The following is a 19,218-nucleotide window of genomic DNA, read 5'->3' as shown; positions in this document are numbered from 1 at the left end:
TGCCATTTGAGTTAGGATTTTGTAGAGTGAGCAGCTCATGTAGTTTTGTTTCATAGTGAGGCCTGAGTATATATATTTTTGGAGGTTATTTCCTTTCTGGGCTTTTTTTTTCCCTACCAGTCTGGAGCTTCCTCTTGCTAAAGTAAGAGACTTTCTGAAGATTTTTGCTACTTTTGAGGGTTGTTTTGCTGGCATGCAGCCTGGTATTTCTGGTGACTGCCATTTCCCAGATCCAGAGGCCGGGGCACTAAAGATCTGTCAGCACCCTGCTAGGTCAGAGAAGAGCTGCAGTGACAGTAATACTCCCAGAGGAGGTTTGGACATTTTTTGAGAAACGATTTCCTTTTGTTTTGAGAGGTTTTTGTCGCCCTCTCTTCTCCAATGGAGACTGGGCTGTAGAGCATTAATCTCTGTGCACCGCCAGACCTTTCCTTCTGGAAAGTCACTTAAGGACTGAGTTGGAGAACTAGGAAGAAGACCAGAATTGCAACCCCATCACTGGATCTCCCCCCAGGGACACGGGCAACAGGCTGGGTTAAAGAACAAACAACTGGGGACGCAGAACGGTTCTATATTCTTTGGGGGACCCACACACAGAGTAGGATTTTCCCCCAATACTGGAGTTCCTATGCACTCAGAGCAGTAGTGGTTAAGATTTCACTTACACGGCAGGAAGAAGACAGCCAGCTGTATACTCATTATTTCAAACTGGGCATTTGAACACCCAGTCCTGTGTCCACTGAATTTGCCCTCTGCAGCACAGACCTCAGAGGAAATGCACACACCTTGGGGGAAGACACCTCATCACCTGGGACATAAACAATCAGCTTCCACCCATAGAAAGGACCCACACCTTGGAGATAAAGGAGAGGAACAAGGACAACAGTGAAGCTAGACCCAGAGATATTATACATTATTTTTGTGTGCCCTAAGAGAGAGACATGCCACTTTAAAGAAAAGGGTTACGTCTAAATATCCAATGCTCCTCAAAGGTTATCCAAAAGCTCGTTGGTGATCACATGTTTTTATTTATATGCGTGTAAAAAAAAAAAAATGGGGCGATCATACCAAGCAAGCAGTAATCAGGTAGCTGGCATTCACTGTAATCATTTAGCCCTATGCTTTCCAAAGAGTAAACACTCTCTTTTAGGGATTTAAATAAAACAATAACATTTGCAGGGCCGGATTAAGATCAATGATGTCCTAAGCACAGCCCAGCAATGGTGCCCCCTCTGCCCTTCCATTGCTTAACAGGCAAGACATTGACTCAATAAGTGCTGAAGGTGAAATAAGAGATTAAAATTCAGTTTTCTTCCAGACCTCACAACTGTATAAAACATGCATTTTTAAAAATTATGTATTTAACACTAACTAGCAGTAGGCAATATAAGGAAATTATTTACTTATAACTAGGAGGTCAACAGGAAAAATGCAAATTTTCAACACTCTGTGATGCCCCCCCCCCCCCCCCCCCTTTCCCTTGGTGCCCTAAGCATGTGCTTAGTTTGCTTAATGCTTAATCCAGGGCTGAATATATGCAAGGAGCAAAGGCCAAGAACCTTGGTGCCATTCAGTGGCGTGCGGTGACATTCAGGACAGGGGATTCATAGGGGATTCAGTAAATGCACACCACCACCTCTTCCCCCCCCCCCCTCCCCATCTGGCATCATCACATTCCTGTATTTCCCCACCATCACCACCACCACCCTCAACTTGGCCGGGCCAAGTCTGGGGCGAGCCACTGACCCAAAGCAGTACAGCTGCACATGGAATCTTGCTTTTCCACATGGAACCAATGCAGCCAGAGCTGGTGCAAAAGTATTAAGTGCCCTAGCAAACCTTATAGCCTTGCACCCTCCCCTCCCCCCACTCCCACCACAAAATAAAAAATTATGCATTTAAAATAACAGATTTTACATGTAAAAGGACATTTTTCTCAGGCAAAAATATCATTTACAAGATGTGTATTGTATTTATATGCATTGCTGTGGTGACAATCAAAAACCCTTGAAAAAAAAATAGACACTTGGAACCCATATGGCATTAGGCCTATTATAATGTACACTGGGTATGCCAGCATGTCTTCCTTCTGCACCACCGCAGGGGCCTTTTTAGTGCTGGCAGAGAGTGGGAACCCTCCTGGCACATCTTCCTTCCGCGCTGCCACAGGGCCTTGTTAGTGTTGGCAGGTGGGATATTTCACTCCACTGCAGGGACCTGCTTAGTGCTGGCAGGGAGTGGGAACATCGCCACCACGTCATCCCATGGCAGCTTCAGCGGCAGAGTGAGAATTAAAAAGAGTGAGGCAGCTGCCACACGGGGGGGGGGGGGGGGGGGGCTTTTGGAGGTGAAGGAGACACTAGCTGTAGTAGCTGCTGCTCCCAAAATGTTGTCAGCTGAGAGCTGGGAATTCACTGAATCCCTTGAAGGCACTGACTGCACGCCAGTGCAGTCAGTGCCTTATAGTCTTCAGCACAACAGAGGCAGTTTGCCTGGAGGGGAAGTTTCTACCCAATTCTGTTAGTGAAGTGTGTGGGGGTTTGTTTGTTTGTTTTTTTTGAGCCTTGCCTATAATGTTTGTTTAAATCCCTGAGGCAGGAAAATGTTTATTCTCTGAAACAAAGGCCATTGTTAGGTTGCAGTGTTTGCAATGGGTTTGTGTTTCTTTTAATCCACCTTTTTAGTATGTAACTTCTGTATTAATAATCCAAGTTAAAGGCCACAGCAACCACACCTCAAACAGTCTCTGATAACCAAACTCCCCTTGTTGTTACTTTTAAGTTAATTTCCAGGATTCCCTGAAAAGGGCAAGAAGGAATTCTCTTGTAGGCCCTGAGCATTGCATTTAGTAAATCTCAATGTTAAAGTCAAATGTAAACAGCACTAATAATCATAGCAGCAATAATGGCACAGGAAGCATTAAATGGTTTCCAACTTAACTTCACTGATGAATTGAATGGTAAAATTGATGAAAGCTCTTTTCAGAGTTTGGTGTTTCAAATCAGATGTTACAAGTGTCATTCTTTAATTAGATTGTGACCTTTCTTCTCTCCAATATATATGTAGATAGTTCAAACAATTTCCAATTTACAAATCCAATTTCTTTTTTCTCTCCAATCAATATTAGGCAAGTTTTAAGCTCCATCCCAACTGATAGGGGACAATTCCTGTTTCTTCAGTTTAGTCAAGGTCCATACAGAAAAACCCAATCACTTCTACCTCTCCTGAAGTTCTTCTTCTCTTTACATAAGAACATAAGATATGACATACTAGGTAAGACCAAGGGTCCATCAAGCCCAACATCCTGTTTCCAATCCAAGTCACAAGTACCTGGCAAGCACCCAAACATTAAATAGTTCTGAAGCTACTAATGCTTATTAATTAATAGCAGTTTATGGATGTTTCCTCTAGGAACTTATCCAAACCTTTTTTTAAACCCACTTAGACTAATTGCTGTAACTACATCCTCTGGCAATGTATTCCAGAGCTTAACAATGCTCTGAGTGAAAAAGAATTTTGAGAGAGTAAATAACTGATTAACATTAATCTGTTCAAGACCTTTCATGATTTTGTAGACCTCTATCATATCCCCCCCCCCCCCCCCCTCAGCCATCTCTTCTCCAAACTAAACAGCCCTAACCTCTATAGCCTTTCATCATAGGGGAGCCGTTCCATGCCCCTTATCATGTTGGTCACCTTTCTCTGCACTTTCTCCAGTGCAACTACTCACAGTACTTGATGAGTACCTTTATACTCCTCTTCTCCTCAAATCTTCTTGAGATAATGATGAATCTACTGCTAGGCACAGGCACTCCTTCTCTTCCCTTCACTCCCTCATCCCAAAGTAGATGAAAACCCATTCCTCTTCAGAACTCCTCACAGTTCACCCGCGTTCTCAGACTGAGAAACACCACTCCTTCACTTTACATACACTGTGCCTCTGGGTGAGTACTCAGGGATGGTGAAAAAAAAAATAAATGAAAACCAAAATATAAGATGAGGAGGGTTGGAAAAACCTCCTGTGTCTGAAACATAAAACATTAACAGATATCCAGACATGGTTTGCACTGATTCAGACATATTCCTTCAAAAGGGTGAAAGCTCTCTGCCTCCTTTCTGAACTCAGGTCTCAATCCAAAGACCCTAGGGGCCTTTCGCCTGAAAAATAAACAAAACCAGCCACGGACATGCTGTCCCATAATCCCTGGAAGGGTTAATTTAAGATTCTATACCTTAAAATGGTAGAGGGATTTATACACAGAGCACACCATTCTAGGCTCCCTGATGAGGGAATATAATTCCACAACTACCTATTCTGTTTCCTCCCATTCAGAAAATGAATCATTCCTTCTTGTAAAAATCTGGTTCTACTAGAGATCTAGGAGGATCTCTACAATTTAAAAGAAAAATCTTCCACTAAAAGCTTTTGGGGGCTAAATAGAAACATAGAAATGATGGCAGAAGAAGACCAAACGGTCCATCCAGTCTGCCCAGCAAGCTTTCGCACTTGTTTTTTTCTCATACTTATCTGTTACTCTTGGCCCTTAGTAACCTTTTGGTTCTATTTCCCTTCCACACCCGCCATTAATGTAGAGAGCAGTGTTGGAACTGCATCTAAGTGAAATATCTAGCTTAATTAGTTAGGGGTAGTAACCACCGCAATAAGCAAGCTACACCCATGCTCATTTGTTTACCCAGACTATGTAATTCAGTCCTTGTTGGTTGTTGTCTGTATATAGATTCACTTTTCTTCATTCCCCCCTGCCATTGAAGCAGAGAGCTATGCTGGATATGCATGGAAAGTGAAGTATCAGGCTTATTTGGTTTGGGGTAGTAACCACCATAACAAGCAAGCTACTCCCTGCTTTTTTTGTGAATGGAAATCCTTTTTTTTCCACATTACCTCTTGCCGTTGAAGCTTAGAGCAATGTTGGCATTGCATTAACCATGTGTATGTTTATTGAATAAGGGTATTATCTCCAGGTAGTAGCAATCATTCCTGCGAGCCACCCACTTTTCATTCACATCCTCTAGACTTTATGGATCCACAGTGTTTATCTCACGCCCCTTTGAAGTCCTTCACAGTTTTGGTCTTCATCACTTCTTCCGGAAGGGCGTTCCAGGCATCCACCACCCTCTCCGTGAAGAAATACTTCCTGACATTGCTTCTGAATCTTCCTCCCTGGAGTTTTAAATCATGACCCCTGGTTCTGCTGATTTTTTTCCAACGGAAAAGGTTTGTCGTTAACTTTGGATCATCAGCTCTACTGATAAATAGTGTTAGCTGGCTTGATATGATTCCCTATTTTTTAGATGTGTATAGATTTTTTGAAAAACCAAGCAATCACTGAAGAACATTTTGGTAAATTTTGTGGGGTATTTGATATTTATTAGTGTTCATATGTTTTCAGATACCTTGTGTGTAGCGGGTGTTTTAAGCAGACAGGTACCAGGGCATCAGGGATAGGCTGAGGCAGCCCTGGTTTTTAACTCATTGCAGTGGTGAACTTGCAGTTCCAATTTCTCCAAGAGAAGCAGAAATAAAAAGTCAATAGACTCCACAAGGCATAACCAGGATTGGAATGGGCCCGTCAAGGCTGATGTGGGTGGGGATTGTGGCCCTTAGATTAACGAAAAGAACCAAGTAGGCAGACCTTGCACAACAGCATTTCAAAGCTCCTAAGCGGGAGATTCAATGACAGAACAATGGAGCTCTCTTAGTTCCTCATTAAAATGCACTGTTAGGGAAGTTTTGCTCCCACACCCCCACTCCCACCTCCTCACCATCATCACCATAACAAAAAGTCTCCCTTATAATGATGCATGTCAGGCACAAGGTAAACAGAGTTATCTCCTGAGCCAAGTCAAACCCCGTCAGGCTGGGCCAGATCTGGGTTTGTTCCCATTGTGTCTATGGGCTTCTAGTTAAGTTGCACAGAAATAACATGGCCATCAACAAGCTGTAATGACACCACTGAGAGGGTGCATATAACACTCAATGGTCCTTTCTCTCCTCAGGGCTCTGGGGTCTGGTAAACAATGCTGGGATTTTAATCCCAGTAGCCCCCAACGAATGGCTAATCAAGGATGACTTCCTGAAGATACTGAATGTAAACTTGGTGGGGGTCATCGACGTGACCCTCCCCCTGCTCCCCCTGATCAGAAAAGCCAAAGGCAGGATCGTCAATGTCTCCAGCATAGCGGGCAGGTTAGCCCTCTGTGGAGGGGGCTACTGCATCTCCAAATATGGAGTGGAAGCTTTTTCCGACAGCCTCAGGTGAGGAAGGTGATGAAACAATGGCTAAAGCAGCAGCCATTTTGTCCCCACTGAGGTAACCATGACTACCATTCACTATTAAAGGAACTGTCCTTGGCTGCCTTGTACCATTTTGTTTATATGTTTTCCTTCAAATGGTTTTGCATCTAGTTGATCTTTCTACGTGAGATTTTGTTTTCTATTCTAGGCGTGAGCTGCACTCTTTTGGAGTGAAAGTCTCCATCATCAACCCTGACTTTTTTAAAACAATGATCCTCAAAGCAAACGTCCTTCAGGAGAACTTCCAGCAGGTTTGGAGCCGCATTCCCAAGGAGACCAAGGAGCACTATGGACAGAAGTACTTTGAAAACTGTGAGTTTTCTGCCATTTTTTCTTTAAGAATGAGAAGAGGTGATCTGAGAAAAGCATAAAGGGAGACAGGCAGTGCTGGAAACTGCTGTTCACTGGGAGCATGGTGGGAAGTCTGAGAAGAAACAAACACCACAGCAGGCCTGTCAGTGTCCCCCCACCTCTTCTCCAAAATCTGTCACCCCCTACCCCACCCTTTTATCTGTGCAACTGTAAGTAGGCTAAAGAAACTCGAGTTGTGCTATTTGTCTGGCATACTTCACCAGCTGTAAACAATTAGGTCATCGAAAATTGTTTAACAATGTGCTCAGGAGAGAAGAGAGAGGAGAGATCTAAAACCCTTGGGTTCTTCTCAGTCAGATTGACTCTGCTCTATCCAGAAACAGATTTTGATAGCTCATTGCCCAGCTTTGTTTCATTTTTCTTGAGTGATCCATTTCACCATAGGTATCCATTAGGGACACCACCTCCTTGGTTTTGACTCCGAGCCCAAATTTCAACAAACTTATCTCGGGGCTCTCTGGGTTAAACGTGAATCTCTGACAGCCTTCATTCAGGTAATGACCAGCTCAAAAACGCTGAACTGATCTCTAGATGGCAGGGCCTTCCCACTGTGCTTCATTTCTGCCTTCTCTTAATATTCTCCAGGCTCCTGGTAAGTAAGCCTAAGGCTTGATTTAGCCTGAAGTGATGTGGGGGACACATTCTGTCATGGAGCTAAGTCCCAATTCACAGTCACCAGTCCTTTTACTCCGAATGGGGGGAGAAAGTCCCAAGGCACACAGGGGGACAGTCTCTCATGTACTCTCTCACAGCCGAAAGCACTATTTGATGAACTTGCTGTAGGTCTCACCTCCAGTATCAAAAAAATGTGTTGGACACTCAAGTGGGGTGTTCCAAAATCAACCTTTTACTGTAACATAAATCTTTAACCTCAATCAGCCTGTATTCTGCAATTAATCTTCAATACAGCTTCTGGTTACTTTTTAGTCTCAGTCCTGCCCCTCTGAGTAAGTGTCCCTCAAGGTGGCAGGCAGTAGGAAAAACTCTGCCATCCAGGTGGTGGAAGTACCAAACACCGCAGCAAATTAAATCCTTACCCCTTCTACCGAGCATGAGTGGTGGTAAAAAATTCCTCCCAACACAAAGGAGCAAAATTCTTCCGCAAACTGAAACTGCTTTTTTTCTTGTGGCAAGAAAACAGCTTTTCCTCCTCGAGCTGAAGAATGAGAGCCACAGATCCTTTTCCTGCCCTCCTCTGAACAAGGGGGAAAAATCATCCCAAGGGCAGGAACAGAAATCCACAAGCCAGATCAAAAATAAATTTATCAAAACTGCTCATAATACCCGAGACAAACCCTTCTGGACCGACTGGTAGTGGAACAAGGATCTGCTTCTTCCCCTCTCCAGACATCAAGCTGTAGGGCCTAAAGTTGGGAGTCACGCCAAGGACTCGACTTCTTCTCTCAAAACCTAAACCAAAATGCCACGCACTACTACTACACACCCTCCTGCAGTTAAGCAGGTGGGAGACACCACCTTCAGCAACCCTTAAAGGAGATGCTGATTGGGAATGGTACACTCCCCTCTTCACTCCCTATTCAAAACCTGAGCTAGGGACACTAGTGGAGACCTAAGAGGTCTCTACACGTGGATGCGATAGGCTGAAAAAGGGAGACCCAGTGGGAGTTCTGCCATAGAGCAGGTCTAACTTAGCAGAATAAGATTTATCCAGCCAAGTAGCAATTTATAAACGGATATTCAGCAGCACAGTCGTGCTGCTAAAAATCCATGTAGGTTAGCTGGATGTCTTATCAGGCTAACTTTTATATATCTGGATATCTTTTTAATATTGAGCCCAGCATATCTGATTCCAGCCTTCTGCAGATCTTTATTTACACCAGCAAACTCCTGTCTCTTTCTTTGTAGATCCGCAGAAAAAACCATGAAAAATCATAATTTTCCCCCTTGGTAGAATATTTCACCTGTGCTATGAGCTGCATCCAGGATCTTTCTCTTGTCAGTGAAATTATGAAGCTTAATTATCACTATATATGGCCAACCTTCTTTGGCTGGGGCCTTAGCAAGTGCCAATGAGCATGATCTATTTTTATCAAATTATCTTTGCATTGTAATTCCAAACTGACTGGCAACCATTTTGAAAACAAATTTAAATGGGCCATTTCCTTCAGCCTTTTCTGGGATATCAAGCACTCTAGTGTTGTTTTGGCATAATTAATTCTCGAGATCATCACACTTGTCAACCCAACCACAGTTTTGTAGTTTCATTCCAGTTTATCTATTTTGTTTCTAGAAAAGGTAAGAGACACTTCCAAATCAACAGCCCTCACATCAACCTCTTCGAGGTGAGTAGTGGCATTGTGAACCGCATCTACCAATTCGGCCACCTTATCGACTAAATTTTCAGGCGAGAGTCAAGTTTACTGGTAATTTTAGCAGCTACAGCCTTCTAAGTTTCTTAATATAATCATTGCTTCCCACCTGATCTATGTCCGTTTCTTTATTGGAGCCTGAGTCATCTGTGCGAGCAGCCCTTTCCAGATTTTGCTTTTTCACCTTTTTAAGTTTTTTTAGCTCAACAGGCAAGAATGGATCTCTAACCCACTTCTTTGGAAAGTAGGCTCACTGTGGCACCAACAGATGAATGAATAAAAGAAGTAAGCTTGGGCCTGGTGGGTGCTCATCCAAGAGTTGACCACTCAGATTAGAGCATAACCAAAAGTCCCCATGCATGGAATTTCTATCCATAAGGATTCATAAGAACATGAGAAATTGCCATGCTGGGTCAGACCAAGGGTCCATTAAGCCCAGCATCCTGTTTCCAACAGAGGCCAAACCAGGCTACAAGAACCTGGCAAGTACCCAAACACTAAGAAGATCCCATGCTACTGATGCCAGTAATAGCAGTGGCTATTCCCTAAATCAACTTGATTAACAGCAGTTAATGGACTTCTCCAAGAACTTATCCAAACCTTTTTTAAACCGAGCTACACTAACTGCACCAATCACATCCCCTGGCAACAAATTCCAGAGCTTAATTGTACGTTGAGTGAAAAATAATTTTCTCTGATTAGTCTTAAATGTGCTACTTGATAACTTCATGGAGTGCCCTCTAGTCCTTTTGTTTCCTGCAGGATTTTTATCATGCTTGACTCTAAGCCATCTTTTACATATCGTGCCACCCCTCCACCAATTCAATCTGCCCTATCTCATCAATATAATTTATATTGTGGTATTACCATGTTCTATTGGTTATCCGTCTTCAACCATGTCTCTGAAATACCTGTAAATTCTATACCCTCGTATAATGCCATACATTCTAACTCACCAATTTTACTATTCAGACTTCTGGCATTTGTATACAGACAATTTAAAGTATGTTTTTATGCGTACTTCAATTTATCTTTGTATTCACAACCTGCTTATTAGCAAATAGGCAATGCAATCATGTACATCCATGTGCTGTTTACATTTATCTGGGCTATTTTTGCCTTAATCATAAGTTCTCTACTAAGATATTCTAACTTCCCTGTTTTGCAAGTATCTTTAGAAGATAACCCCCTCTGAACCATACACTTCTGATTGACTGTTGACTTTCTCCCATGATCTAGTTTAAAAGTTGCTCTAAACCTTTTTTACAAGTTAGCACCAGCAGTCTGGTTCCACTTTGGTTAAGATGGAGCCCATCCCATAAAAATAGGTTCCCCCTTCCCTAAAATGTATCCCAGTTCCTAACAAATCTAAAGCCTTTTTCCCTACACCATTGTCTCATCTGTACATTACATTGAGGCTCCGGAGATCAACCTGCCTCTGGGATCCTGTTGGTGGAATGGGCAGCATTTCTGAAAATGCAACTTTGGAGGTCCCGGATTTCAATTTCCTACCCAAGAGCCTACATTTAGCTTCCAGAAGCTCCATCCTACTTCTTCTTATGTCATCGGTACCCACATGTACCATGACAGTTGACTCCTTCCCACCACTTTCTAAAGTCTTATCTAGGTGGCATGAGAGATCTACTACTTTCACACCAGGCAGGCAAGTTTCCCAACATTCCTCACACTCACCAGCCACCCAACTATCTGCATTCCTAACGAGTGAAACTCCAACTACAACGGCCATCCTGAACACATACCCCAGATACTCTTGGTGTGAGTGGATAAAGAATCACCTGGAGGGCAGGACCTAGCTACAGGATCACCTCCTGCCACACCAGGGCATGGGTCCCCTGCCAGGTGACCTTACTTCTCCAAAGCAGCACAAGGGCTGCTTGACTGGAGTTGGGACTGCTGTACTACATACCTGAAGGTCTCCCCTTTATATCTTTCTGTCTGCCACAGCTCTTCTAAATCTTCCACTCTAGCCTCCAGAGATTGGACCTGTTCTCTGAGAGCCAGGAGCTCTTTGCATCAGGAGCACACATACATCTTCTCACCAACAGGCAGATAATCATGCATGTGGCACTAGGTGCAGAAGCCTGGATAGCCCCTATCTCCCTGCTGGACTTTGATCTGCACCTTAATTTTGCTGAGTTGCTAAAGCTTTAAAATATGATTAAGGGCTTTTAAATGTATTTGATGTCCTTTTTCAATTTGGTTAGGTGATTAATGTTAATTTTCTTAAAGATTAGCAACAAGATTAAAATTAGTCGGTCACTAAAATAAGGGTTAATTGTTATTCTAAATCACTAATTGACTCTTATTTTAAAGAATTTCCTCCTAATAGGGTAGTAATCTATATATATCAAAACCTGTGACTGGGGTGAGTGGGAGAATGGGAGGGAGGGAAGGAGAGAGGGAGGGAGGGAAGGAGGGAATCACACTAGTGACTAGTTGCCCAATAATCAGTACTCTAACCTTCTCAGTGATCTTTGCTAATTCACAATTCTAACAATTGCAAACAAATATAATCTTTATAAGCTCACAGAATTAATCCAAAGTCTATTTTCTGAGAACAAATAGAATTATTAACACTTGCAAACAAGTACTAACCTTTACTACCTCACAGAATTAAAAAAATAAATAAATTAGGGCATGATTTCTTAAGACATTTTCCCTATTCTGTGTCAATGGAAAAGAATTAGTAAAGCAGGTCCTAAATTTTATTTATTTATTTATTTTGGTTTTTTATATACCGACCTTCCTGTAAAAAATTACAAATCAGACCGGTTTACAATGAACAAAAACTATGCATAAGAGCATTACATGGAACATAGTGAGAGAACAAATAGTTAAATAGAAAACCGGGGCTACGAACTTGCCCATTGTAACAGAAACAATACTCAACATAGTTAAAACATAAATAAATAAATAATTAGTTACATCAGAACAGACATTGATCAGTACTTAATAATCTGAAGTTAACAGGAATCTAAGTAAGATAAATACTTAATAAATCTTTTTTAAAGTTTTTTTAAAAGTTTTTAAAAGTTCGGCTGGTCTAGGATATGGCTAGAGGGTAAGCTGGATGGTGAGCAGAGTTATGATTCTGGGAATGCTAGTTTGAAGAGCCATGTGGACCTGCTCCGCTCTATTTAGATAGATTCAAGAAACTTTCTTGACATGATAATTCATACATGGGTTTCCAAAGAAGTATATATTGTGCAAAAAGCAAAAGAATAACAAACTTTATCTCTCTCTCTCCTCCACTGTTTAGCAAATGCTATTTTTTACTTTTATTTTGGAGGGGGAAGGCTGTGTGTGATGTAACTTTTGCTTCTATCATCTTCCTATTTATAGAGAGAGACAGAGAGAGTGTGTTATGCTCAGGCTTGAGGATCCTTGGGCCGACGGGAGGATGGAATACCTTACGAGGAAGATCCGTAGGTTTTCCCGTTGGGTGGCTAGGCAGGAACAGAAGACGTGATCAGCAGACCCTCGGCACTGGAGGCAGAGGCGACAGTAGAGACAGATGAAGAGTTGTGACGTCGAGGAAGGAAGTGTGTCTTCGCCACTGGAAGTCCACGGTCCCCCCAGGAGGAGCCTGTAGGGACCCGGACCGCTGGAATTTAGGTGGACCTTTGGGAGGTCGAGCGTTTGGTGCAAGGGCTAGCTGGAGCTTCACCCCTGGAAGCCCGCGGTCCCCCCGGGAGGAGCCTGTAGGGACCCGGGCCGCTGGGACTTAGGTGGGCCCTTGGAGACGATGGTCAAGAAGAAGTCCAAGGTCAAGTGCCAGAGGGTTGTCGCTCACCAGTCCGAGGTCACACATCGAGGGATCACCACTTGCCAGTCCGAAGTCAAAACCAGGAATCACCGCGAGCCGATCCAAAGTCAGGAACCAGGAACACCAAGATGAGACAGGAACAAAGATTCAAGACACAAGAACTCACCGAAGCAAGCAGACCTGACCAACCACAGAAGTTTCCAAGTCAAGGAATGGTCAGAGGAAGACTCCTTTTATACTTCCTCTGGCCCAATGGATTGGAATCAGCTATAGAAAATTAAAGGGATGAGGTCCCTTTAATTCTGGTGAGAAGGCGCAGCCTCGCACCTAAGATGGCGGCAGCAATTTTGGATCTCGGGCCACGGAGGAAAACTGCTAGCTGCCGCAAGGGAGGAGCATGAACGCCTCCTGACCCGGCAGCTAGCCTGGAGGCCCGCGCCGACGGGCGGGGGCACCAGGCACATGAGGTAGGGCAATCTGCCCTGATGTTGCCGCGGCAGACGCCACAGAGGGTAGGAGGGTATGCCCGCGGATGGCCGCGGGTGCAGAACACAACAGTACCCCCTCTTTAGGGCGCCTTCCCGGAGGCCTGGGCTTAGACGGATGGTCTCTGTGGAATTGCTCAAGCAAGCCCCAGTCTAAGATGTTGGCCAACGGCTCCCAGGTGTTTTCTTCGGGGCCGAACCCCTCCCATGCTAACAGGTACTCCCATTTCTTCCTATGCTTTCTTACGTCCAAGACCTTTTGGACTTGATAGGTGAAGTCATCCTCGGAGGCAATAGGTTGGGGAGTCGGAGGTGTGCTGGAAGGCCATGACAACACCAAGGGTTTCAAGAGGGACACATGGAACATGTTGTGTATCTTGAGGGAAGGCGGCAGACGAAGCTGATTCGATACGGCACCCACCTGTCGAATGATGGGAAATGGCCCAATAAATCGCGGGGCCAGTTGCACTGATGGCAGCTTCAGGCGGATGAACTGTGTGCTCAGCCATACCTTTTGGCCCGGCCTGAGAGGCGGGTATGGTCTTCTTCGCTGATCGGCATACCTCTTTGCCGCCTGACTGGCTTTGATCAGCGCATGCCGTGTGGAGATCCATAGGCGGTGTAAGTCATCTGCAGAGAGTTGGGCTACCGGGGACGTAACAGGAATGGGAACCGGCAGCGGCAGACGTGGCTGCTTCCCATACACGATCTGAAATGGCGAGGATCCGGTAGCCATGGAGAGATGAGTTAAGTGCAAATTCTGCCCAGGGTAGCAGGCTAGCCCAGTCATCCTGTTTCTCATTGACGTAAATACGGAGGAACTGCTTTAAGGCCTGGTTCGTTCTCTCCGCAAGACCATTGGTCTGTGGGTGGTAAGCAGATGTGTAGTCTAAGGTAACGTTAAACTTCTGGCAGAGGGCCCTCCAAAACCTGGCCGTAAATTGAGGCCCTCGATCTGACAGGATACTTCTAGGTAGGCCATGAAGCCTGAAGATATGCTGGATGAACAGCTGGGCCAGCTGTGGTGTGGACGGCAATCCTGGGAGTGGCACAAAGTGTGCCATTTTACTAAATCGGTTGATGACCACCCATATGACTGTGTTGCCACTGGATAGTGGCAGATCGACCATGAAGTCGGTTGCCACATGAGTCCACGGTTCCAAAGGCGCTGGTAAGGGCTGAAGCATCCCTGGGGTTGAACCGGGAATCCTCTTGTGGCGAGCACATGACTGGCAGGACTCCACGTAAGCCCGGACATCTTTGTTAACCTTCGGCCAGCAGTAGTACCGGCGCAGGTTCTGTAGGGTCCGGGATTGTCCTGGATGACCCGAACAGCAGGAATCATGAGCTCATGCCAGGACTTGTTTCCGTAAGTGCGGCGGAACCAGGGTTTTCCCGGGGGGGGGATGGTCGTGGTAGCAGACAGAAGAATACGTGACGGCTCGATGATGTACTGTGGGTCCTCAGAATTCTCCGTAGATTCAAATACCTGGAGTACTGTGTTCAGTACTGTGTTCAGTACTGTGTTCAGTACTGTGTTCAGTACTCCAGTACTGTGTTCAGTTCTGGAGACCATATCTACAAAAAGACAAAGACAAGATGGAAGCGGTACAGAGAAGGGCGACCAGGAAGGTGGAGGATCTTCATAGGATGACGTACGAGGAGAGATTGAAGAATCTAAATATGTACACCCTGGAGGAGAGGAGGAGCAGAGGTGATATGATACAGACTTTCAGATACTTGAAAGGTTTTAATGATCCAAAAACAACGACAAACCTCTTCCGTAGGAAAATAATCAGCAGAACCAGGGGTCATGATTTGAGGCTCCAGGGAGGAAGATTCAGAACCAATGTCAGGAAGTATTTCTTCATGGAGAGGGTGGTGGATGCCTGGAATGCCCTTCCGGAGGAAGTGGTGAAGACCAGAACTGTGAAAGACTTCAAAGGGGCGTGGGATAAACACTGCGGATCCATAAAGTCAAGAGGCCGCCAATGAAGAGTGGGTGACTCGCCAGAATGATGGCTATTGACACAATACCCTTATTAAATAAACATACACATGCTTACTGTGACTCCTACATCGCTCTAAGCTTCAACAGCAAGAGGTAATGGAAAAAAGGATTTGCACTCACAAAGAGGGGAGTAGCTGGCTTGTTACGGCGGTTACTACCCCAAACCAAATATGCCTGATACTTCACTTTCAATGCATATACAGCATAGCTCTCTGCTTCAATGACAGGGGAGAAGAATAACTGATACTTCACACATCCAGCAGAGCTCTCTGCTACAACGGCAAGGGAGAAGAAAAAGGGTTCGCACTCAAAACGCGGGGAGTAGCTGGCTTGTTATGGCGGTTACTACCCCAACCAAATGTGCCTGATATGCATATCCAGCATGGTTCTCTGCTGCATCGGCATGGGAGAAAGACTGATACATCACGCATTTCCAGCATAGCTCTCTGCTTCAACGGCAGGGGAAAAAAAAATTAACAAACAAACAAACAACAAACAACGGCAGGGGGAAAAATAAAACAAAAACAAAAAACTGATGCTTCACGCATATCCTGCATAGCTTCAACAACAGGGGTGAAGAAAAAAGGATTCGCAATCACAAAGCGAGGAGTAGCTGGCTTGTTACGGCGGTTACTACCCCAAACCAAATGTGCCTGATACTTCACTTTCAATGCATATCCAGCATGGCTCTCTGCTTCTACAGCAGGGGAGAAGTAAAAAAAACCAACAAGAGCTGTACAACATAGTCTAGGTAAAACAAATAAGCATGGGTGTAGCTTGCTTATCGCGGCAGTTACTGCCCCTACTACCCCTAACTAATCAAGCTAGATATTTCACTTGCATGCAGCTCCATCACTGCTCTCTACATTAATGGTGGGGGTGGAAGGGGAATAGAACAAGGAGCTAAGAGTAACAGATAAGAATGAGAGAAAAAATGTGTGAGGCTTGCTGGGCAGACTGGATGGGCCATTCGGTCTTCTTCTGCCGTCATTTCTATGTTTCTATGTTTCTATGTTACCCGTGATAGGGCGTCGGCCTTGATTTTCTTCCCGGCTGGTCTGTAACGGAGAACAAAATTAAACCGGGTGAAAAACAGCCCAACGTGCCTGCCGTGGGTTGAGCTGTTGTGCCCAGTGCAGGTACTCGAGATTCTTATGGTCTGTGTAGACTGTGAATTGGTGCTGTGCCCCCTCTAGCCAAGGGCGCCATTCTTCAAAGGCTACCTTTATCGCTAAGAGCTCCTTGTCGTCTATGGCGTAGTTTCACTCTGCTGGAGAGAACTGGCGGGAGAGGAAGGCACACGGACATAGTTTATGGCTTTCAGAATTCTGGCTCAGAACGGCGCCTATGTCTTCTGATGATGCGTCTACTTCAATGACGAATGGCCGCTGCGGGTCCAGATGCCGAAGGCATGGCTGTTGAAGGAACGCCTCCTTGAGGCGATGAAAGGCGGTCTCCATTCCCGGAGGCCACTTCTTGGGGTCCCCGCTTTTCCGGGTCAGGGCTGTCATTGGGGCAACAATGGACGCATAGTTACACCCATCTTGCGGAACCTGCACTGGCTCCCAATCAAATTCAGAATCTTGTACAAAGTTCTAACGATCATTCACAAAGCCATTCACAATATCACCCCACTGGAGCTCAAGATCCCACTTCAGCCACACATACCCTCCAGACCTGTGAGATCAGCGTATAGAGACACCCTCCATGCCCCCCCCCCCCCCCCCCCATCAAAACCTTATTAAGGAAGAGAGCACTATCCACTTCAGGCCCAACACAATGGAACTCTCTCCCTCCAGATCTCCGGCTAGAACGATGCCCGATCACCTTTAAAAAAAAGACTCAAAACCTGGTTGTTCGACCAAGCCTTCTCTGAATTCAGATGACCCGTTCAGTCTATTATGTTGTTTTCTAGTAGACCATCGTTCTAGCAAGCTGCACTTTTGCAGACAATCTAACAAATTTTCCTCCTTTGTACCTGGTCCCAGTGTCAACTTCTTAGGCACCGGGCTCTATACCTAAGTTAGTATCCGGCTCTCCGGTAAAGATCTTCTTTTTATCTTCTCTGTTAAACCCAGTTCCATGGATCCAAGTTTGTTCATCCTTGTTTAATGTAATGCATTCTTATGTGCTGGTTATCGTTATAATGTAAACTGAAGTGATTTGTAACTTGTTACAAGCATATCGGTATATAAAAGTGCTAAATAAATAAATAATAGTGTGGAATAAATGACCAATAATAATTTGCGAAACCCAAGAATCGTTGGAGTGCCTTTAATCCGGACAGCTGTGGCCATTCCCGAATGGCTTTCAGCTTCTGGGGGTCCATATGGAACCCTTCGCTGGATATGATGTATCCCAGGAAGGGAAGGGACTCCTGCTCAAAGAGGCACTTTTTTAGTTTTGCGTATAACTGATGTTCTCGGAGGCGTTGCAATACCTGGATGATGTGCTGACGGTGAGCGGTCAGGGAGTCTGAGAATACTAAAATGTCGTCCAGGTACACGACCACGCACTTGTACAAGAGATCACGGAATATCTCATTCATGGTATTCTGGAACACCGCGGGAGCATTACAGAGCCCGAACGGCATCACTAAATACTCATAGTGGCCGTCTCGGGTATTGAAGGCCGTTCTCCACTCATCACCCTCTTGATGCGGATCAGATTGTAGGCCCCTCGGAGGTCCAACTTAGAGAAAATCCTCGCACCTTGCAGCCGATCGAAGAGTTCGGAGATGAGGGGCAAGGGGTAACTGTCCTTGACCATTATAGCATTCAGGCCCCAGTGGTCGATGCAGGGGCGAAGGCTGCTGTCCTTCTTCCCGACGAAGAAGAACCCAGCCCCTGCTGGGGACTTTGACTTTAGAATGAAGCCTCTCTCTAGATTCTCTCTGATGTATTCCGTCATGGCCTGCGTCTCTGCAGGCGAGAGGGCGTAGGTTCGCCCTCGAAGGTTCAGCCCCAGGGAGGAGGTTGATGGCGCAATCAAAAGATCGATGAGGTGGAAGTACCTCGGCCTTTTGCTTCGAGAAAACGTCTGCGTATGCGGCATAGGGGACCGGCAGGCCCTGAAGACTGGTGGAGGCAATGGAACAGGAAACTGGAGTCACTGTTTGGAGGCAATTGCCGTGAAAATTCGGCCCCCAGCGAGATAGCTGCAAGGTCTTCCAGTTGAACTGAGGCTCGTGTTCCTGAAGCCAGGGAAGACCCAGGACGACTGGATGTATGGAATTCTCCAAAACATAAAATGGCATCTGTTCCCGATGAAGGATTCCAACTCTCAACGAGACGGGAACCGTGGTGTGTGTCACGCGTTCCGGGAGAGGTTTCCCTTGGATCGAGGAGATAACCAACGGAGCTGGAAGATGAACTTGGGGGATCTTTAAGTGTTCCATCAGGCTTTTCATAATGAAATTGCCGCCAGCGCCGGAGTCCACCAGGGCTAAGGTGTGGTAACTAACGTTACCAGTGTTAACACCACTGGTAACGTTAGTAGAGGTGCAGGTGAAGTACGGCACAGGAAAAGACCTCCTTCAGGTCCTAGGCCCAGGAGTTTCCCAACCATGTTGGGCAGGTGGCTATTTGATGGCCCGCTGCTCCGCAGCGGGCCATCAAATAGCGCTCTTGTGGAGAGATTCTCCCACGACCCAACTCCATGGGCTCCTCGGCGGGTGCTCAAAGGGCTTCTGATGCACTCTTGGAGGAAGGCGAGGGCCTTCTCGCTGCCTTTACTTCTGGAAGGCGAAACCGCATCCAACGATCCACTTGATTGGCCAATTCTATCATGCCATTCAGGTCGTCTGGGAGATCCTTCGCTGCTAGCTCATTCTGAAGGCGCGAGGCTAGCCCTTCCAAGAAGATCCCGTGGAGGCAATCTTCTCTCCAATTCAGCTCTGCAGCTAGGGTGCGGAATTC

General features: G+C 45.4%; 1 protein-coding gene across 3 annotated transcripts in view; it reads left to right on the top strand.

The window, feature by feature from the left end:
- LOC115087523 (retinol dehydrogenase 7-like) overlaps nt 1-19,218 on the top strand; it is a 37,702-nt gene that overhangs the window by 10,367 nt on the left and 8,117 nt on the right. For all 3 annotated transcript variants that reach the window (XM_029594853.1, XM_029594851.1, XM_029594852.1), the window contains exons 3-4: nt 6,019-6,277; nt 6,465-6,628. In XM_029594853.1, coding sequence (XP_029450713.1) covers nt 6,019-6,277; nt 6,465-6,628 — 423 coding nt within the window. The remainder of the gene's footprint in view (nt 1-6,018; nt 6,278-6,464; nt 6,629-19,218) is intronic.

Source organism: Rhinatrema bivittatum, chromosome 3 (genome assembly GCF_901001135.1).
Source record: "Rhinatrema bivittatum chromosome 3, aRhiBiv1.1, whole genome shotgun sequence".
In the NCBI taxonomy this organism is placed as follows: domain Eukaryota; kingdom Metazoa; phylum Chordata; class Amphibia; order Gymnophiona; family Rhinatrematidae; genus Rhinatrema; species Rhinatrema bivittatum.
This window is presented reverse-complemented; position numbering and strand designations above follow the sequence as displayed.